At 38.1% G+C, this 23,286-nt stretch overlaps 2 protein-coding genes across 3 annotated transcripts in view; one reads left to right on the forward strand and one right to left on the reverse strand.

The window, feature by feature from the left end:
• Positions 1-23,286, forward strand: part of CENPP (centromere protein P) — a 282,767-nt gene that overhangs the window by 82,949 nt on the left and 176,532 nt on the right. The gene's annotated exons all lie outside the window — the stretch shown is intronic.
• On the reverse strand, positions 10,496-20,997 carry OMD (osteomodulin). Its single transcript, XM_012472194.3, has 3 exons — positions 20,690-20,997; positions 12,317-13,297; positions 10,496-11,617 (listed from the first exon to the last, which is right to left on the reverse strand). Exons 2-3 carry the CDS (start codon positions 13,272-13,274, stop codon positions 11,277-11,279), a joined length of 1,299 nt encoding a protein of 432 aa, XP_012327617.1. The 5' UTR covers positions 13,275-13,297; positions 20,690-20,997; the 3' UTR covers positions 10,496-11,276.

Here is a 23,286-nt window from a genome sequence, read left to right on the forward strand (position 1 = left end):
AATCACTCACAGTTGCTGATGCTGCATTATAGATGCCAGTTTGTCAAAAATCCAGAGGTTGAAAATGAAGAATAAAATGGATTTGTGACTTTTGCAGCACCCTATTCTTGCCTGCGTGGATGTTAAAGTTATGCAATGATATACATAAGTACTTGTTAAAAATTAATTGTTTGAGGTAACTGAAACAAACTGGAGATGGTCTTTACATTTATTAAGACTATTAGATGAGTCATACTTTAACAAACAATATTTAAAATAATATGTGAAAAGTAAGCCTACCGTTGTAGCTGTTTTGAAGTTTTTTGTGGTTTTCCTCAATAGATGTTCTTGTCTGTGCATTAGCCCCAAGTGGGAGGGTGACTGAGAAAAGCTATGGCTTGATTTCAAACCGCTGAATAAAATTTCAGGGCCCAATAGCTTAAGGGCAGTTTCCATGTGGTAGAGATCTTTACCAGCATTCTTTCTCTAGGGTGAAATGCAGTGTGTTGTACTGGAGAACTGTACTTAAGATATTTGTTATAACTGCTACACTCAGTCTGCTTCGACTAATTGACTGTAAACTTGTGTCATTTTATTATTGTGTAATAAATACTCATGTTTCGGTGAATATTAGTTTATGAAAATGATATAGTTATAAAGTCATGCTTTTCATTTTGGTGATTTCCCGGGAGATTAAACATCTGCTTTTTGAATGAAATAGAATACCAAATAAAAACATTGTCCATGTTGTTAATTTTATGAGAATTAAAAATACTGCCCTAGTACCATAATTAATATATAGCCAAGAAAATTCAAGTGTAAAAATTAGTTTTTGCACAAATTATTTTATAGTTTTGTCATTTGTGTTTTTTTCTCCCCATTATTTTAGTTACATATAAGAAAAACTGATGCATAAAAATTAGCTTTATAAAAGTAAATTTGATTTATAGTTTTTGAGGTTGATAGTAAAAGAGACTTTTCTTTGCTGAATAAAGGAAACTTTATAAAATTACTTTAATATTAAAATTGAGTTTAAAAAGTTAAAGTGCCATTGTAGATACCATACAAGCAACTTGAAAGATTTTTTTAAAGATTCACTTTGTTAAAATTCCTCTTTGGTGTTTTTAACAATCAAAGTAACATTTTCTCTTTCAAGGTAAAAATTTAACAAATACATATTTTATTAAAATAAAAATGAAAGAATACCCATTTATTTTCTTTTCTAGTCAAAATTGGTTTTAGAACCTTTCAAATCAAAGCTTAAATAAACTAAGACTTGAATACTGAAGTTTTTATTTGAATGTGAATTGTCTTAAATTTAGTTGTGATATTGTCTAGCTTGAGTTGATATAAATTGTCAGTTTTATGACTTCAAGCATACGATAAAACATTTTAAAGACTTTGAAATATATAATAATGAAACAACAGACATTGATTTGTTTTGTATTGTGTGGCAAGTTAACAAGATGTTGAGAAGTAAGCTGGATAGATATCATATGACCAAATAGAGAATCCTAGAGATTCATAGTTTCATTAATTGTACACTTTGGTACTTTGTACTACAGAAAATTATTTTGTGGATAACAACTTTCCTTGAAAAATTATGACCAGTGAATACAATGTTATTAGCATTCACTCATTTAATAAAAGTTTATTGAGCACCAGTTCTGTGCCAGAACTTCAGACACATAAACTAAGATAAACAAACTTCAGTTTCTTCCCTCAAGGAACATTTATTGCCTCTAAGTTCAGTAAGAAAAGCAGCAAACAAGCAAGTAGAATACATGGTAGGGCTTGCTACACAGAAATGTACAGAGTTCTGGGATAACCTGGGAGAAGCCACAAGCTGACTTTTATAGAAAGGATGAGGGAGGAGGGTAAGCAATGGGATAGGTGGGAGGGATAGGTGATGGGGTAGGTGATGAGGTGTTCTAGGCAAGGGGAGCATCACGTGAGTGGAAGGGATGAGAGTAGATCATTTAGAAAATTTATATATATTTTTTGCATACCACTGGAGCTTGGAGGGAAAGAGAGAAGTTGGGGGAATGGACCATATTAAGAGATGCGCCTAGAGAGTGGGAATAGAGGTTGGATTAAAGAGAGTATTTTATATCCTGCTAAAGTATTTGGGCTTTAGTCTGTAGTCAGTGAGAGACCATGGAGAGATTTTTTTAAGCCAGTGATGGCTTAAATATGATCCTGTTTGCATTTTAGAAACATTCCTCTAATGTTGCATTGTTGAAGAACACCACTGTTCATCTATTGTAGTGGTTATCTATTACTGTGTAAAAAACTACCACAAAGGAATGGCTTAGTTAAAATAACACACATTTATTATATCACAGTTTCTGTGGGTCAGGAATTCAGCATGGCTTTGCTTGATTATCTGCTTCAGGATCTGCATTTGAAGTACATCTGGCATTGCAGACTCACTTCAGTGGTTGAATAGGGAAGGATCCAATTCTAAGCCCACGTGGTTGTTGGTGGCATTCAGTTCCTTGCAGAATGTGAAACTGTGGACCTAAGTTTCTTGCTAGCTGTTGACTGAAGGCCTCCTTCAGTTTCTTGCCATGTGCCTTTCTCCATAGGGCAGCTTACAACATTGTAGCCTGCTTCTTCACAGATGGAGAAGGAAATAGTCTTCTAGCAAGATGGACATTACCTGCACTTCTGATACCAACAGCAAGTTTAGGGGATTCCCAAAACCACTCTTATTACATTTGATATTTCCCTAGGAGAATTCTCAGAACTCACTGAAGACCATTATACTCATGGTTATGGTTTATATAGAGAAAGGATACCCCTAAAAATCAGCCAGGGAAGTGATGCATGGGGCAGTGTCTAAAGGGCTCCAAACTTGAAGATTCCATTGTTCTCTGGATGCATTGCTTTCCTAGCGTTGATATGTGGCAGTGTACATGGCTTATTGCCAATGAGGCAAGTTTATTAGCAGTGTTCAGAGTTTTTATTGGGGCTTTATTAATAGGGTTGATTAATTGATTGATTGATTGATTGATTGAATTCAGCCTCCTGGTCCACTGATAATGCATAACCCAAATCCCTTATCCTATATCACATGATTAGTCTTTCTGGCATGGCCATCTCAACCTTAAGACTATCAAGTGTGGCTGATCTCACCCTAAACAAAAACACTCCTATCGGAAATGACATAGATCACCTCTCAGAAGCCAAGGCAAAGGCCAGACTTCTCTTTAGGCAAAGCCAAAACCTTTACTACACAGTACTCAATATAAAATGCTTGAAACAGGTGGTTTTCTATTCCAGAAAGAAATGAATGCTGATAGAAAGCTATTTAGCTTTCACTCTACAGGAGTAAAAGATGAAAGCTGCCTCATACTCAAGAGCAGGCATTCCATCCAAAGATGAAAAAGTCTTCTTTATGGAGTTCTTTTTTTTGGAGACAGGGTCTTCTCTGTCGCCCAAGCTGGAATGCAGTGACACAGTCATAACTCACTGCAGCCTCAACTTCATGGGCCCAAATGATCCTCCCGCTTCAGCCTTCTGAGTAACTGGGACTTCATGCATGAGCCACCATGCCTGGCTAATTAAAAAAAAATTTTTTATAAGGAGTCTCCTTATGTTACCCAGACTGGTCTGGAACTTTTGGCCTTAGTGATCCTCCCACCTTGGCCTCTGTGGTGTCCTTTTAGGTGACCATATTGCATTATCTTTGGTGCCTTATAGGGGTTTTATTTCCTCGAACATGTATCATTGGTCTGTTGGCAACCAAAAAAATGTGTTGAATGGAATGGACTTTTGGAAATAAGAGTTTTCAGGGAAAAAGTAGTTTTGGGAAGTGGTTTAATTCTGATAGAGACCATATAACCTCCACATGGATTAGCTTTCAGTAAATGCTACAAACTGGAAGAGTCTTTTCCCCATTTTCATCTTCATTCTCTAACTTTGTAGGAAATCATTTGGTTTTTAGTAGTCAGAACACCTGAGTTCTAGTTTTGTCTTTTGTTTGTTTTGTTTTGTTTTGTTTTTTGAAACAGAGTCTCGCTCTGTCGCCAGGCTGGAGTGTAGTGGTGTGATCTCGGCTCATTGCAACCTCTCCTTCCTGGGTTCAAGTGATTTTCCTGCCTCAGCCTCTGGAGTAGTTGGGACTACAGGCGTGCGCCCACCATGCCCAGATAATTTTTGTATTTTTAGTAGAGACAGAGTTTCTCCATGTTGGGATAGCTGGTCTCGAACTTCTCACCTCAAGTGGTCTGCCCGCCTAGGCCTTCCAAAGTGCTGAGATTATAGGCATAAGCCACCATGCCCGGCCCAGCCAAGTTCTAGTTTTGATTCTTCATGAACCTTCCCCTGATCGTGGGCAAGTTCTTTAACATTTTAGGCCACAGTTTCTTTATCTATTGGACTAGAATCTAGTTACTACAGATTTCCTCAGCCTCTGCACTATTGACATTTTGGACTTGATAATTCTCTTTAGTGGGGGCTAGCTTGTGTGCACTGTAGGATGTTTAGCAGCACTTCTGCCATCTAAACACTAGATGCTAGTAGTGGTACCCCACTGTGTGATAACCAAAAATGTCTCCAGACATTGCCAGTTGTCCACTAGTGAGTGGGAGTTAGGGGAGCAAAATCATTCCTATTGAGAACTGCTGAGTTACTAGATACGCGTGGACCCTTTTTAATCCAGCAATCTTGATTTTGTGGAAAGTCTGTGGTTTGGCTCTCCATCTTAAATCTCATACTTATGCTTGAAGCCTAGTTGTTTGTTCGAACAAGAACTATGAGAACCCATGTATTCTACTTCCTAGACTAAAGGGTCAAATTTGTATGGAGAGGACTTATGACTCAACGTAAGGAAGAACTCATGGTAAAATTGTATCTTATTTGTGAATTTAGTTTTTCTCAGTAGTACATAAATCTCTGTATAGTGAATTCATAACCTAAACATGTAAAGTAATGCAAGATGTGTCCACGATGTTATGATATTTATAACTAGGCATATTTATAACTTGGCATAGTTATATCTGTTTAGGAAATTGGAACATATAAGAAACTTCAGATGTTTAGCTGTTATGATTTAATTTTGTTTCCAGCTGCTCTTATACTTTATTTCCAAGATGTAGAAGAAATGGACTTAGAATCAGGAAACCAGGGCTTTAGGTCTAGCCATCCTTGGGGACATACGAATTCTTAAAACAGAAAAATTATATAGAACAAACAAGGTTTATTTCTTCCAGTTTCTTTTTTACCTCATGGAGCTGGTTAAGTGTGTTATATAATATGCATGAATCTGTATTTTAGTTTAGTGGTCGCAAACTTGAGAAATAGGGTGAAAATGTGTAGTGTTTCAGGTAATACTTAAACACTGGCTAAACATTCTCAACCAGTATTATCGTGAACAAATTTTTGAAGTATCCTTCTTAAAATTTCCTTTCTAAAAGTTAAATGTATGTTCATTATACATTTATATTTATTAATTAAGCTTGGGTTTATGGTGCAATTTGGATTTATTTGTTAATAGTTACAGTTTAGCCTATTAGCTAACATAACTAAATACTTGGTGGTATAATGAAAAAAATAGTAAAGGAATTTTCACATTTTTCTTTACTGCTATAAATATCAAATTATCTGGTTTAGTCTGTAGCTCTGATAGGTAACTGTGCAGTCGTGATGTACTACTTAAAGAAAATACTTTATTCTTTATTGTCTCCCAGGGAAAGTATTGAGGTTTTTCTTTGTTTTGTTTTTAATGAGAAATACTTGGGCAGGTTTGAGTTAAGGCATTTTCAAATACCAAAAAAGTATTGTTTTTTTTTTTTTTTTTTGAGACGGAGTTTCGCTCTTGTTACCCAGGCTGGAGTGCAATGGCGCGATCTCGGCTCACCGCAACCTCCGCCTCCTGGGTTCAGGCAATTCTCCTGCCTCAGCCTCCTGAGTAGCTGGGATTACAGGCAAGCGCCACTGTGCCCAGCTAATTTTTTGTATTTTTAGTAGAGACGGGGTTTCACCATGTTGACCAGGATGGTCTCGATCTCTTGACCTCGTGATCCACCCACCTCGGCCTCCCAAAGTGTTGGGATTACAGGCGTGAGCCACCGCGCCCGGCCCACCAAAAAATGATTGTTAAACTGCCTCCCCGTTGGGTCTTGAGCTAGAGGATATGGGATGCATTTACTTATATGCACTTTTAGAGGGAGGAGCTAGAGCAGAGTTGAAGTGTTCTTACTAATAAACAGAAGGAGTTTGACCACACTCTGGGTCAGAGAAGCTAGCAACCCAGTGCCTTGTGAGTGGGTGGAGGGAACCTGCCATCCTCTCCCTGGTGGGCCATTCAGATAGTGTTTTGAAAAGCTGCACTGTCCAATAGTGATTGTGAAGTAGTTGTGAGATATGTGATTTAAGCACCCTAGTGAAACCCTTAGTAGTCTCTCTTGTCCACTAATCTTTTGTATGAGTGGAATGTTTGCAGGCACCCAAAGAGATGCTGACTGTTTTGTGTGCCAGGAAAAATAGTGTGAGTACCCAGGACTGTGTAGCATCCGGATCTGTGGGCTGCTGGGTCAGATGTGCTGCAGTGAGCCTTACTGTTCCTGCAACTCGTGCACTTTATGTGCTTTCTTATATCTATTATTTATCTTTATCCTTATGACAACCATATGGAAACCATCTTTTTTTGAAAACAAAGAAAGAGACACTTAGAGAAACTAAATAAGTCATTGAGAGTCACCTAGCTTAGAAGTATAATGTCAGGCTTTATACCCACATAGCTCTTATATCAGATTCCTTGTTTTGAATTGCTAAATTTGTTTTTGTTTTTTGAAACAGGATCTCACTCTGACACTCAGCCTGAAGTGCAGTGGCGTGATCTCAGTTTACTGCAATGTCCACTTGCTAGGCTCAGATGATCCTCCCACCTCAGCCTTGCCTGGCTAATTTTTCTATTTTTAGTAGAGACGGAGTTTCACCATGTTGCTCTGACTGGTCTAGAACTCCTGAGCTTAAACAATCTGCCCACCTCAGCCTCCCAAAGTGCTGGTATTATAGGCGTAAGCCACCATCCCAGCCAGAATTGCTAAATTTGAATTGCAATTTTATTATTTGCTAAGGCTGTTCTTTGAGAATTAAATGTATTTTCTTTTATTCGTTTAGGAGGAGATACAAATTGAAACTCCAGAGTTCTGAAAATGAAGGTTTTCAATTTTTTAAATTGTGCAAGAAGCAGAACAAGTATTGATTACCATGTCTTTATGTTAACCCCACTCAGGAGCTTTTTCACTCCTCTTTTGCGAGTCAATTCCTGCTGCACATTTATTACTTTTTCCTGGGAGCCTTCAACTACTTCTCCAGGTCCTCACCAGATGTGAAAGTTATGGTATCTGTGCTTATACTTTTTCATAGTTACTGCCACGTTAACATTTTATTACGTCCTTGTGTTACAGTGAGTTGTTTGATCTTCTCTTTATTAAATTCTTCAAATAACTGCTTTATTGAGATAAGTCACATTCAATACAATTCATCCTTTTAAAGTGTATAATTTATTTTGGGTTTTTTTTTTAGAGATGGGGTCTCATTCTGTTGCCAGACTGGAGTACAGAGACGCAATCACGGCTCACTGCAACCTTGATCTCTGGGGCTTATGCAATCTTTCTGCTTCAGCCTCTCAAATAGCTAAGACTGCAGGCATGCACCACCATGCCTGGATAATTTTTAAATTTTTTGTAGAGACAGGGTCTCACTGTGTTGCCTAAGCCAGTCTTGAACTTCTGGCCTCAAACAATTCTCCCACCTTGGTCTCCCAAAGCACTGGGATTATAGATATGAGCCACGGCACCCAGACTGGAGTATACAATTTAATAGAAGTTAGTGTTTTTGGATTTGTACAACCATTACCACAGTCAATTTTGGAACATTTTCATTACCCCAAAAAAGAAACCATATACCCATTAGCAGTTACTCTGCACTTTCCCCCATTCCCATGATCCCCTGCTCTAGGCAACCAATGGTCTTTGTCTCCATGGATTTCCCAGTTCAAGGTTTATTCATGTTATAGCATATGTCAGTGCTTCATTACTTTTTATTGCTGAATAATATGCCACTGTATGGATATACCACATTTTGTGGATCTATTGATGGATATTTGGGTGGTTTGTACATTATGGATAATGCTGCTATGGACATTTGTATGCAAATTTTGGTGTGAACATGTATGTTCAGTTCTCTTGGGTGTATAGTTAGAAATGGAATTGTTGGGTTATATGTAACTAACTTTTTGTTTTGCTGGAGTGAGTGGTGTGATCTTGGCTCACTACAACCTCTGCCTCCTGGGTTTAAGCAGTTCTTTGCCTCAGCCTCCCAAGTAGCTGGGGTTACAGGCATGTGCCACCATGTCCAGCTAATTTTTGTATTTTTAGTAGACAGGGTTTCACTATCTTGGCCAGCCTGGTCTTCAATTCCTGACCTCCATGATTCCTGGCCTCAGCCTCCCAAAGTGCTAGGATTACATGGCACCTGGCCCTGTAACTAACTTTTTAAGGAACTTCCATACTACTTTCCACAGCAGCTGCAGCATTTACACTCCTTTCAGTGGTGTATGAAGGCTCCAGTTTTTCCACTTCCTTGCCAACACTTACTTGTCTAACTTTTGATTTCAGCCATCCTAGTGAGCATGAAGTGGTATCTCATCGTGATTTTTATTTACTTTTCCCTAATGGCTCATAAATTTTAAGTTGCTCTAGGTTAGAAATTGTCTTATCTTGGCGGGGCGCGGTGGCTCACGCCTGTAATCCCAGCACTTTGGGAGGCTGAGACAGGCGGATCATTAGGTCAAGAGATCAAGACCATCCTGGCTAACATGGTGAAACCCTATCTCTATTAAAATACAAAAATTAGCTGGGCATAGTGGCGCATGCTTGTAGTCCCAGCTACTTGGGAGGCTGAGGCAGGAGAATTGCTTGAACCCAGGAGATGAGGTGCAGTGAGCCGAGATCGTGCCACTGCACTCCAGCCTGGCACCTGGCAACAGAGCGAGACTCTGTCCCCGCCCGCCCCCCAAAGAAAAGGAAATTGTCTTTGTTATTTTCTAAAACACTTATAGTGCTTTCCACGTATTAACTCATAATGTTTGAATTTATACCCTGTTTTTATTTTTTTTATTTTTTTATTTTTTTTTTGAGACAGAGTTTCGCTCGTTACCCAGGCTGGAGTGCAATGGCGCGATCTCGGCTCACCGCAACCTCCGCCTCCTGGGTTCAGGCAATTCTCCTGCCTCAGCCTCCTGAGTAGCTGGGATTACAGGCACGCACCACCATGCCCAGCTAATTTTTTGTATTAGTAGAGACGGGGTTTCACCATGTTGACCAGGATGGTCTCGATCTCTTGACCTCGTGATCCACCCGCCTCGGCCTCCCAAAGTGCTGGGATTACAGGCTTGAGCCACCGCGCCCGGCTTATACCCTGTTTTTAAAAATTGCAAGAAAAGGGAGGTGTGCCTTAAGATTTTTTGTTTTAACTGTTGAGGGCGTGCTTTGCCCATATCATGGCATCATAGTTGCACATCGTACTTTGTTTATTGATCCCTTATTGTCAAGCCCTATTTAAGAAAGGACTTGATGAACGTTGATTAGATGAATGAATGGAGTTTTGTTTATATTCATCCTGTATTCTTGAGGTTGTCCCTGGGAACAGGTGAGTGTTCTGGTTCTGATAATGCTGATAATCTCCTCAAAGATATAAAGAGCATTAAAGACTTCATTTAAACTGATATTTCCAGGGGAAAAAAAGACTTGCAAGCTGGAAAACTACTTCTGAAATATAGTTTGACTTGTCTGTTGAGTATTGTCAGAATTGTTATCATTTGTTTTGGGGTCCCTTATATAGGTAGCCCCTGATTGGTATTTGTCCCTTATCTGAAGAATTCTATGAAACATTAGCATGGTATGTCAAGAGAGTTCATCACAGCAGTTAGATAATCTTCATTGTAAGGCATACTTAAAATACTTAAACATGACACATTAATGAAAAAGTGATTTTTAAGGTTTTAAAGATGTCAAAACCTGTCATCTGGTCATTCAAATTTTAAAGGAACTGTATTCAATTTTAGCTTATATAGATATTGGATGATAAGCGTAAGTGTTTTTTTGTTTTTTTTTTTTTCTTTTTTGAGATGGAATCTCGCTCTGTCGACCAGGCTGGAGTCAGTGGTACATCTTGGTTCACTGCAACCTCTGCCTCCCAGGTTCAAGCGATTCTCCTGCATCAGCCTCCTGAGTAGCTGGGACTACAGGCACATGCCACCACACCCGGCTCTTTTTGTATTTTTAGTAGAGGCGGGGTTTTACCATATTGGCCAGGCTGGTCTCAAACTCTTGACCTCATGATCTGCCCGTCTCAGCCTTCCAAAGTGCTAGGATTACAGGCATGAGCCACCGGCACCTAGCCAAGTGTTTAGTAATATCGTTAGAACTTTATTTTGCCAACTTTAACTTAACCTTGTGAACAAAGAAGTTATTTCTTTGCAAATCATTTTGTAACAAAGAAACCTTTCTGTGGTTGTATTTATTACAAAAACATTTATCCCAGTTAAAATGGAACACAATAACATTGTTTTGGACAGTTACTGAAATTTGCTAACATACAAATTGCAATGAGAGAGTTTGGTGTTTTTTAGTTCTCCAAATACAGCATTTATAATTTTGTTGTTTTGGTACTCTGAGGAGAAAAAATTAGTTCATTTTGTGAATCTGTATGCCTTGGGTCCTTAGTAGGATGGCCTCTTACAAATCAAAAATATTATTTTATGCACTACGTGGTGAGCTAGGGAGATGGAGGTCATAATGATGAGATCACAAATACCAGCGTGAAAGCTTTTCTGAAGTGGTCAAAGAAAATGAGCTATTCCTTAAATTAATGCTTGTTACATTAATATGCCCTCCTGTCATTTAAATATTGTCCTCAGAGTGATCAAAAAGGTCATGGCTTCTGGGTCTTTACTGCTAATGCTACTTCCTTACTCATTTTTAGAAAAATTACTGTTAATAGAAATGATACACTCACTTTTTTAAACATGATATTTCTATAAAGAGCATAAGAAACAGCCTTTAGTTTATGATTCCCACTTGTCATTCTAATTTATATTTTTAAAGATTTGCATTATTTTGAGTAAGTTCTAATCCTATAAAATGATGCAGATGTCACCAACAACTTAAATTTAATTCTGACCTTATACTAATACATAATTCTAAATATATTACTTTGATTAATACATGTTTACTTAGATTTACTATATTAAGTGTAAGTTTTGTGAAGTCATAATTGTATACCTATATAGTTTCTTGCCATTCTTGAATTTCATAATAATGAGGGTTAAAGTACCCTTCTGCTCCTTCTTGTTCTGGGCCCTCATGAGCATGGTCAGGATCATCGTGATCTTCACTATCATCATCATCATCTTGAAATCTCCTGAAAACTTGTGTCTTCAGTTGTATTGTTTGATCATTAGTGCTTCTTTGTTCACCATAATAAATAGTGTGTATATGAGGAAAGCAGAAGAAGATGTATGAGCTTATTGGTTCTTTTAGTTTATTTTGGTCCACACGAATGTATGTTAAATGGTGGTGATGTAGTGGGTCAATAGAAGGACACATCACTGTAAGATTCATCTCTGAAAGAAATAAATTAAAAATTAATCCTGCATTATAGTATAATCCATAATTATAGCCAGTCTCCAAAAAAATTATCTACAATCCCACTGCTTAGGATACTCATATTTCTTGATATACTCTATTATCTCTCTCTCTATGTATATAAATATGTGTGTGTGTGTGTATATATATATGTATAATTTATTTATTTGTTTATTTTTTAGACAGAATTTTGCTCTGTCACCCAGGCTGGAATGCAGTGGCACAATCTCAGCTCACTGCAACCTCTGACTTCTGGGTTCAATCAATTCTCATGTCTCAGCCTCCCAAGTAGCTGGGAGTACAGGCGTACACCACCATGCTTGGCTAATTTTTGTATTTTTAGTAGAGATGGGAGTTTTCACCATATTGACCAGGCTGGTTGTGAACTCCTGGCCTCAAGTGATCCATGCACCTCAGCCTCCCAAAGTACTCTGATTACAGGCAAAAGCCATTGTGCCCAGCCTATGTCTCAATATTTAAGACAGTTAAATTTAATAGGAAGGACTATAAACTGAATAGCACACCTTTCTCTGGGGCAAATTTCTGCCATTCCCTTAGCCAACTTTAGAACAACCATTTTCAGCAATGTCTAAAGCATAGCTTATTAAAGATTTTTTTCCTTAAAAGGTCAGAATTCCATTCTTTCTCTCCTTAAAACACAATAAAAGTCTACATACTTTCTATTTCATTATTTTGTAGGTATAGATGTTCCAAATTTCTTGGAATATAAAATGCTTGCTTCAATTTGTTGTGTCCAACACTGAGTTCTACAAGATTGGGAAGATTAAAAATATTATATGGGATGTCTTGTAGTTTGTTGTGTGACATTCTTAGAGCATGAAGTTTTGGAAGTTTGTCAAAGTATTTTTCGGGTATAGAAGAAATTGAATTATTTTCTAAAGACATATACATAAGTGAAGAAGGCAAACCAGGAGGCATTGATTCTAATCTGTTATTGCAGAGGTTGAGCTGCATTAGTTTTTCCATTTTGGCAAAGATTTTGTCTTTTAGCAGAGAATCATGAAGGTGATTATAACAGAGATCAAGCATGGTCAAGTTTACTAGCCCATCCATGGCATTTGCCTGCAGTTTGGAGATTTCATTGTAACCAAGAAGGAGTCTTTCCAGAGATTTAGGAAGGGGAAATGGAAATTCTTCTAAATCGTTATGCTCTAGATGAAGTTGTAGTAGATTTGGAAGCTTAGCAAACACACCATAATCAATCTTTTGAGATTTGATTTTGTTGTGGCTGAGGTTAATTTCTTTAAGATGAGTTGCATTGATGAATGAATTTGCAGTCACAGCTTCAATTTCATTGAACTGAAGGTAGAGTTGCTGAATGTGCATCGGAATATTTGGGATAGTCTTGAGTTTGCGATTATCACAGTACATTGATGATGGAAAGTTAGTTGGACAGAAGCATTCACTGACACAGCCTAAAGTATATCCATGAAAAGGAACTCCATATTCTACATTTTGACGAAATGGGAATCCTGTTTGGTAATCATCATCTGGCTCTTGGTCATAGTCTTCATCCCACTGATAAGTTTCATATTGGCAATGCACTTTGACTCCAAAAAAGAAGAGAAGAATATATATTGGACTTAAGAAGCTCATCATCATCATCATCATCATCTTCTTCTTCTTTTTCTTTTGTCCTATTGCAAGGAGAAAAGGAAACATTGTGGAGAATAGTGTATTAACTCTATTTAGACAAAGAATACACTTTGTGTATTAACTCAATACATAAAATAGTGTATTAACTCAATTTATACAAAGAATACACTTTGTATAAATTGACAGCTACGTATGTCTGTATATAAAAGAATATCCAGAAAGAATGGGCAGTGCTCAAACTAATTTTTTTTCCTTTTTTTGTGACAGTCTTCTCTGTTACCCAGACTGGAGTGCAGTGGCACAATCTCAACTCACTGTAACTTCTGCCTCATGGGTTCAAGCAATTCTCATGCCTCAGCCTCCCGAGTAGCTGGGACTACAGGCACATGCCAACACACCTGACTTATTTTTGTATTTTTTAGTAGAGACAGGGTTTCACTCTGTTTCCCAGGCTGGTCTCAAACTCCTGACCTCAAGGCATCTACTCACCTGAGCCTCCCAAAGTGCTGGGATTACAGGCGTGAGCCACCGAGCCCAACCTCAAACCAAAATTAAATTAAATGTTTAAGTACCAACAAGTTGAGATTATAAATATATATATATATATATATATATATATATATTTTTTTTTTTTTTTTTTTTTTTTTTTTTGAGACAGTCTTGCTGTCACCCAGGTTGGAGTGCAGTGGTGCGATCTCAGTTCACTGCATCCTCTTCTTCCTGGATTCAAGCAATTCTCCTGCCTCAGCCTCCTGAATAGCTGGGACTACAGGTGCGTGCCACCACGCCCAGCTAATTTTTGTATTTTTAGTAGAGACAGGGTTTTGTCATGTTGGCCAGGCTGGTCTTGAACTCCTGACCTCAGGTGATCCTCCCACCTTGGCCTTCAGAGGTGCTGGTATTACAGGCGTGAGCCACCATGCCCAGCTGATATTTTTTTTTAAGTCACGTATTACACTGAACTACAGTCAAAAGTGGTATAGTAGACTTTCTACTGAGTAACCATCTTTTTTTTTTTTTTTTTTTTTTGAGACAGAGTTTCGCTGTTGTTGCCCAGGCTGGGGTGCAATAGCACAATCTCGGCTCACTGCAACTTCCACCTCCTGGGTTCAAGCAATTCTCTTGCGTCAGCCTCCCAAGTAGCTAGGATTACAGGCATGTGCCATGACACCCGGCTAATTTTTTTGTGTGTTTTTAGTAGAGATGGGGTTTTACCATGCTGGCCAGGCTGGTCTTGATTGCCTGACCTCAGGCGATCCACCCACTTCGTCCTCCCAAAGTGCTAGGATTACAGGCATGAGCCACCATGCCTGACCTTAAATAACTATCTTTTAAGAGAATCCCAGTTTATCTTGCTTACTAGAGTATAGATCTATGATGACAGCATGACATCACTCAACTACAGTCTGATCCCTCCACTATAAATGCTGGGTGTTCCTTGGAATTACCTGATCCTTTAATGATTGTCACTACCTGTGGGAGGAGAGACCTTTATTTCAGTTAGAGAGCTTTTGCCCAGGAGATTCTACAGCTTCTATTTGCTGATACCCTTTTATGCCCTTCAGAAGAACATGAAAGACTTCCTTTTATTTGATTAACTTCAGATATATAGAAATTGTATTCATGTTTCCTTTTAATATTTTCTGTCCAATTCTAACTGCACTATCTAATTTTCCTCATGAAACAGTTTCCAGAATCCAACTATTTAGTCTCTGACTCTGCTTGAATAACTGCTTTATATCCTAAAGACATACAATGTTTACATTCTACAAAGTTCAATTGTCTTTACATTTTTCTTTCTAACTTCCTTTTTTCCATTAATATATTAGAGTTATGTTCTAGATATACAAATATTATTAAAAACACACTGTCCCTGTCTCTCAGGAGTTTAAAGTCTAGTGGAGGATCAGATACACATGCCATAGAATGCAGGAGGAGGATATCGTATGGAGCAGGATTGCAAGGGTGTACGCTTCACAATGAACACTCCTTGGTGCTGAAACTTGAAGTTCCAGGGAAAGGTCAGTTATGTACCAGATGAGAAGCCTGAAACCTACATTTCATTTCTGTCACTTACCATATCTGTCTCTTGTCTCATCAGTAAAATGAGAATTGCAATTATAGCTGAATTATACCTTGGCTGCTGTTGCCTTGTGGCTTTTTTTTTTTTTTGAGACTGAGTTTCGCTTTTGTTGCCCAGGCTGGAGTGCAATGGCGCAGTCCTGGCTCACCTCAACCTCTGCCTCTCAGGTTCAAGGCTCAACGCAACCACCTCCTCTTGGGTTTAAGGCTCACCACAACCTTCTCCACGTTGGTCAGGCTGGTCTTGAACTCCCAACCTCAGGTGACACGCCCGCCTCGGCAAAGTGCTCTCAAAGTGCTGGGATTACAGGCATGAGCCACTGCGCCCGGCCTTTGTTGTTGTTCTTGTTGTTTTTGTTTTTTTTTTGAGAAAGAGTCTTACTCTGTCACCCAGGGTGGACTGCAGTGGCACAATATCAGCTCACTGCAACCTCTGCTTCCCGGATTCAAGCAATTCTCCTGCCTCAGCCTCCCCAGTAGCTGGGATTACAGGTGCACTCCACCACACCCAGCTAATTTTTGAATTTTTAGTAAAGACTGGGTTTTACCATGTTGGCCAGGCTGGTCTCGAACTCCTGACCTCATGACCAGCCCACCTTGGCCTCCCAAAGTGCTGGGATTACAGGTGTGAGTCACTGTACCCGGCCTCCTTGTGTCTTATATTTTGCCTGCTTATGCCACCTGGTCATTGTTAGCATTGTATGAGCTATGCATGTAAAAGTACTTTGCAAATTGAAAACTTTCTCCAGATGAAATGAATGTATCATTTAGGAAAAAGATTATTAAAAATCCTACCTCTTTTATTCTGAGACCTTTCTGTCTACTTTTCCCATCCAGAGTTTCATGAAAGAATGAGTTTCCTAACAAATTGTTCCATATAATGAAATGACTTATCTCCTATTCATCTAGAATGGTTCTAACTATTTTTCATCATTGGTATAATTGAGAGAATAGTTACTTAAGTTATTTTCTTTGACAGAACCTCATTTGAGAAAGATTAAGAAACAGTTTCTTCTTCTTTTTTGGTCAGAAATTATAAATGTATAAATGTAAGTTTTATGTGTATTTGGGATTTGAAGTAGTTATTCAAGTAGCATCAGAGACCCTTGAGCTCTTTTCCTGCAATGATACTTTCCTTCATTCTTCTTCACCATTTGCTCCCATGCACCAGCATCCTGGGTCTTATCATTGTTATTACTGGAACCCTTCATACTCTTCATTTTGAGTATTCCACACTCTGACCACTATCTCCATGTAGTAACTCCAGCTGCAATAATTCTTCAGTTTCAGTGGAACCTAAGCTGTATTGATTCTATGATTTTTCACTGCCCCTCATCCATACTCCCAACATTGTCAGTTCCTTCTTACCAACTTAGACCCCATAGTTCATCACTATCATTGTTCTTTTTCATATGCCCCAAACTTTCTGGCTTCTTCAATCCGCCAAACTTCAACTCTGGTTACTCTGATTCTCCACCTACTCACAGCCTGACTAACACAGCTGAATGTAACTAAAGAAAAACAGGACCATGGTGACTGATCTCACTCTGGATTCAAGACCACTAACCTCAAGTGCTGTACTGCTGCATTTCCTTAGACTATCCTCTTTCCCTCTCTCCTACTCTACTGTTTTATACCTTTCCTCTCTCAAGCCTCTAATACGTCATTCCCTTGCTTCTAGGTCAAGAAAATAGGATCAAGATATCATTTATTTCAATCTATTTTCTTTTATTTTCTTGTGTGTGTGTGTATGTTTTTTTCCCCAAGACAAGAGTCTCACTGTCACCCAGGCTGGAGTGCAGTGGTATGATCTTTGGCTCACTGCAATCTCCGCCTCCCGAGTTCAAGCAATTCTCCTGCCTCAGCCTCCCAAGTAGCTTGGATTATAGGCACCTACCACCGAGCTCGGCTAATTATTTTTGTATTTTTAGTAAAGATGGGGTTTCACCATGTTGGCCAGGCTGGTCTTGAACTCCTGATCTGCCCACCTCAGCCTCCCAAAGTGTTGGGATTACAGGTGTGAGCTACTGCACCTGGCTCAATCTATTTTCTTTCTTTTTTTTTTTTCTTGAGATGGAGTCTCCTTCTGTCACCCAGGCTGAAGTGCAATGGCATGATCTCAGCTCACTGCAACCTCTGCCTCTGGGGTTCAAGTGATTCTCCTCCCTCAGCCTCCTGAGTAGCTGGGATTACAGGCATGTGCCACCACACCCAGCTAATTTTTGTATGTTTAGTAGAGATGGAGTTTCACCATGTGGGCCAGGCTGGTCTTGAACTCCTTACATCAGGTGATCCATCCACCTCGGCCTCCCAAATTGCTAGGATTATAGGCGTGAGCCACCGCGCCCAGCGCTATTTTCTTTTATTTACCCCTACCTACAAGAAAATGCCAAAATAGCCATGGTTTGGTCTTTTTTTTTTTTTTTTTAACAGTATGTGTTTTTGAAACTCATGATGTTTCTTTGTGTAACTCTAAATATATTACCTCCATTTTTCTTTCTTTCTGTGAGATCCATGGAAGATGTGGCATTTGACCTAGACTTTGAAGGAATGTTAAGGTTCTCACAGAGGGAGGTGAGGAAGAAGATCTCCAGATACAAGAGATGAGCAAAAACACAGGAGCAACAGACGGTGATGTGTTTGGGAAATGTAGTTGGTTAACTGTTGAAGAAGCAAAATAAGACTATTAAATCCAGCTCTGAAGGCCAGGCGCAGTGGTTCATGCCTGTAATCCCAGCACTTTGGGAGGCCGAGGTGGGTGGATTACAAGGTCAGGAGTCCACGACCAGCCTGGCCAAGATGGTGAAACCCCGTCTCTACTAAAAATACAAAAATTAGCTGGCCGCGGTGGCACGAGCCTATAATCCCAGCTACTTGGGAGGCTGGGGCAGAAGAATCGCTTGAACCCAGGGGGCAGAGGTTGCAGTGAGCCAAGGTCATGCCACTGCATTCCAGCCTGGGCCACAGAGCTGAGACTCCGTCTCAAAAAAAAAAAAAAAAAAAAAAAAAATCCAGATCTGAAGGGCCTAGCCTTTTTTTTTTTTTTTTTTTTTTTTCCAGACGGAGTCTTGCTCTGTCACCCAGGCTGGAGTTGAGTGGCTTGATCTTGGCTCACTGCAACCTCTCCCTCCCAGGCTCAAGTGATTCTTGTGCCTCAGCCTCCTGAGTTGCTAGGATTACAGACATGTACCACCGTGACTGGCTAAATTTTTTTGTATTTTTAGTAGAGATGGGGTTTCACAATGTTGGCCAGGCCAGTTTCCAACTCCTGACCTCAGGTGATCTGCCCACCTCAGCCTCCCAAAGTGCTGAAATTACAGGTGTGAGCCACTGTGACTGAGTGTTTTTGTATTTTTAGTAGAGACTGGGTTTTCCCATGTTGGCCAGGCTTGTCTCAAACTCCTGACCTCAGGTGATCCACCCACCTCAGCCTCCCAAAGTGCTGAGATTACAGGTGTAAGCCACCATGCCCGACCAAAAACTCAGCTTGAATTTTATCCTTGTGTTGACAACATTAACAATCATCAGTTAGCAACCCTACATTTGACAATTAGACTCTGTTGTTCAACAGGTATGAAAAATTGTTCAGAGAAAAGAAGGCCTAGAATCAAGACATCATGACTGGGGCGTCTCTGAAAATAAAGAGGTTCTTAATGTTGTCAGCTTTTGGCCTTTTGTGAGCACCCAAGAAGAAAGTCTTTCCCTGAGGAACAATTTCTCTTCTAAACCTGAACTTACCTTAAACATCCTTGTCCTCCTCCCTCCACATTCCTAACCATGTTGTACAATCTTGTCCTACTCACTTTGACTAAGTGCAGTGTTCTCATCTGAAATCCATTCTGTTTTCATCTATATGCTCATTATTTTCTATGCCTCTTGCTCTTTCCGCATGATAATTTCCTCTGTTACAACAATCTCTTATTTTATTTTATCCACATTTTTCATTCCCAAACTAATCTCTTCTTAGTTATTTGCTAAGCATATTTTTGTTACCTCTGCCTTTCATATTCTACAATCTATGCCTTGTTCTGTATAGAATAACTCACAGCAATATTGTATAATTAATTGTCAATCATCTAATTTCCTGATATCTACTATTTTACAGAATGTAATACAATGCAGTGTTATAAGTTCTCAAAAATTTGTTGAATGAATAAGTTAATAAATTATAGGTTAAGTCTCTCTAGCAGTGCTTCTCTCTACTAATGTTGATTATTTCTAGACATTTATTTTACCATGGTGATTTCTTCAAATGAACATATTCATGAGAGCTTGACTATTCCTTTTTCTATTGAATATTTCTCCATCACAATATACTGCATTCCTCACTTTCCTAGTATATTGTGTAATAGGAAAATAACAAATGTGAAAAAGAGTGTTTTGAGCAAAGTAAAATATATATATTACCAGTTTTCAATGTGAATTTTTTATATTACAGCAATACAAGCATCTGTATCATAACATTTCTCTTACCTGGAGAAAAGTACTTATGCATTCATCAAGAAAAGTTTTAATTGAAATTATTAATAAAAATGAGGTATAATTTACTTGTTCAGGAAGAGTTTAAAGTAAAAGATTCATAATATTTTATTACGTTAAAGACATAATTGTTTTTATCGGTATGCCACAGAAACTAGCACATAAGAAACCAAATATTAGCATATAATTCAGATTTTTCCAAAAAAGTTCTAAATTTTAATTTGTAAAATTCTTTTGCTATTAAAAATGCAACTGCCTCAATTATTTTTAGCTACAATACATTTAAATCTTAATTAACTAAAACCCAAAGTAACTAGATCCTTCAATAGGCTGGCTAGAGCATCTGTATCTTCCCTTTGAGAAAGAGATAAATGAAAAGAAAAACATTCTATATCAGGGATTTAGTCAGTAGTGAAATTTGGAGAAAATTTTGAGTGAAATTTATACAAATGCCCATCAACCCGCCAACTGGAATCACTAGCATTGCTCAGATGTCTGCCTCAAAGGCGTTAGCTGGTTCTTCGTTACTTAAAATTTAGAGAGAAAAAGAGACCTAAGAAAGAGAAAGAGATTGATTCCTTTAACCTGAGAATCTCTCCTTTCATTCAAAGTTAAAATAAAAATCTAAACAAAGATTGTTTATTGGGTAAATCTTAAATGAGAAAGAGTTAAACTCATTATACTATTTCTTTACTTGAACATTTTGCCTAATCAAAAGTTTAATGTAACTTTTTTACCAGATTTTGCTTCCAAAAATTGTGCTTTTATAATAGATGCAGTCTATTTTAATATTAAACAAATCCAGTATACTTTTTCTATTTTAACAGTAGGAATACATTCTTTAAAAAATGAAAATTATTTTATCATCATACCTGTTGAATTTGCTTTAGTTTTCAGGGGTTGATGAATTTGTAAATCCTTTAAATGAATCAGAAATTCCTAAATTCTTTAACTGAGTCTCTTAAAAATCCACAGTAACTCTGTGTCCAGACAGGGCTGTCTCTTGAATTACTGTAGCAATTTAAGCAAATACAATCTTCTTGGAAAACACTTGGGTTGAATTAAAATTATGTATTTCTTTTCATTACGTGAAACTTTGCGGATTCAAATTAAGATGCTTGTGTTCTTGGTCAGATTTATGTGGCTTACTTCTTTCTTTTCCCCTTAATTTTGGTTTGGGGTGTGGCAAGAATTTCCTCTAATATGAAAGGCAAACAAAACTAAATGAAACAGCATGTACTGATTACTGTTTTTATTTTCATTTTCATGCCAAAGAATTCTTCAAATTAAGGTCCACTGTGACAAGGGAACTCCAGTGTCTCAGCAACTTAAAGTGGAACTCAAAATTTCTTTCTTTTTTTTAAGACAGAGTCTCTCTGTCACCCAGGCTGGAGTACAGTGGCCCAATCTTGGCTCACCACAACCTTCACCTCCCATGTTCAAGCAATTCTCCTGCTTCAGCCTTCCCAGTAGCTAGGATTACAGGCATGAGCCACCATGCCTCACTAATTTTTTGTGTTTTTAGTGGAGACAGTCTTTCGCCATGTTGGCCAGGCTGGTCTCAAACTCCTGCTTCAGATGATCCTCCTGCCTCAGCCTCCCAAAGTGCTGGGATTACACGTATGAGCCAGCGCGCCCAGCCTGGCACTCAAAATTTCTTGAGTCCCTTGGTTGTTCAACACCTAGGTTCACATCAGTACTTCTCTTTGTTAAAATAAGGAATCAGGATTAGAAACATGTAACATTTTACCTTTAGTTTATTTTTAAAATGCACTCAATTATCATTGGTTACACAGATTAAATATATGACTTTTCTGTACAAAGGCTTATACCTTCCTTTTTATCAGCTATCTCTTTTCTCCTCTTGCTTGCAAATGTACCCATTAGAATGACTTCTAATATCCTTTGAGATAAAAATTAATCAGTTGGTTGCACTCCAAAGGTAAATTTCCAATTTGCATTTTGGAGATACACTCCAAAGGTGTATCTCCAATTTGTTTTTAATATTGTACAAAGTAATCATTTTTGGAGTATTGAATAAAATGGAATCAAAAGCTTATGTTGCTCAATAGCTATTGCCTTTATTTTGTAAATTTAGAAGATTTCTTCATTTCATAGAGCTATCTCTCCTGAATAGTAACAGTTAACTGTTTTCAATGTTTAATTTTTACACTGTTTTCATACTCTAAACAGAGAGTTGACTGTGTCTTTTGGCAGTGGACTTGGAGTTCATTTTGGGGGGAATTCTTTTAAGCTTTTACAAACTAATAAGATAAAGCGAATCCTGGAGTTCATTTTTGTTTCCTCAGAAAAGTGTTTTCCACTAGCTTTTTACAAAGCACTCACAAGATTTATTTTGTTAAACTTTGCATTTAAGAAAAGTATACAGTGTTTCAAGTGACACTTTGGCAGTTGTAAAAATCCAGTCTATTATTTGAGACATTGGTATGTAAAACGTGGCAGACCACATTTGAGCCAAGATTCCATCTTATTACTGATCTTTTCCATATGTTTTCTGTTAGTGTCTGTGTTCTTAAAACTCAGGCTTCCACTAAGGAAAAGAGAGCAAATCTGTGTACTTTTTTCAAAAATTGCTTTATATGCCTTCAGCGTCCTTTTGGAAGATTAACTTAAAATCAACAGCCTAATGTTTATATAACTTCTTATTAACTCTGTGATTTGAATTTATGATGTTGATTATGTTATTCATGTTTTTATCAAATGAGAAAAAAATTATCAATAGATAACTAGAGCAGACAGAATAAAAAATTTCTAGAAAATTTAAACTGGTTGGAAATGTCTATCTATCTAGGAGATAGGTGGCAAAGGATGGGAATGGGGGGAGGGGGTGGTTAGAGTCAGGACTTAAAGGAAAAAATAGGGGATGTGAGTTTTTAATAGTTCACTGTTTTAGTTCGGTGGTTATAATTGTAGTAGTTGGGGAGATAAGGAGTTGAACTGATGAAAAGTTTAAATTATATGCTATGATTACAATTTGAAATAGATTCAGTATCTCAAAGCTGAGTGACATAGGACTGGCTAGGAAAGGACCTCCTGAGACTCGCTTTATTAACATAATAAGCATTGCAATTTTCTGTTCATTTGTTCCACTTTATTTATTGGGCACCTACTTTGTGTAAATTTTAGGTGCTGGGGACTCAGCAGTGAAAGTCTCTGTTGTTATAGAGAAGGAAAACAGAAAATAAATAAGCATAAAATGCAGAATATAAACAATGTAGAGTGCGATAGAAGAGAATAAAGCAAGGTAACGGGATAAAATTGAATGAGACATGGGGGTACAGGTCAGCAGTTCAGGCACTGATGTACGTGGGGACTGGAATGGAACAATTAAGTTATTGTATGGCAGTTGGTGAGAGACTGGTGTCTTACTGTTGAAGTGGGAGTTACAAATAAATTAGTGAAGCAAGGTGGTGACAGTGATCCATGTGGTAATAGATTAAGGTTGAAG

The sequence above is a fragment of the Aotus nancymaae genome, unplaced genomic scaffold (assembly GCF_030222135.1).
Source record: "Aotus nancymaae isolate 86718 unplaced genomic scaffold, 86718_ANA_hifiasm-v0.15.2.pri h1tg000041l, whole genome shotgun sequence".
Lineage (NCBI taxonomy): Eukaryota > Metazoa > Chordata > Mammalia > Primates > Aotidae > Aotus > Aotus nancymaae.

Bases quoted from the DNA above. Each gene is read 5' to 3' on its own strand.
- OMD (XM_012472194.3), bottom strand. From the start codon at position 13,274: ATGATGATGATGATGATGATGAGCTTCTTAAGTCCAATATATATTCTT. The intron at 11,618-12,316 runs GTATGTAGACTT...TATTTCTTTCAG, and splicing joins ACAAAATAATGAAATAGAAA to AGATGAATCTTACAGTGATG.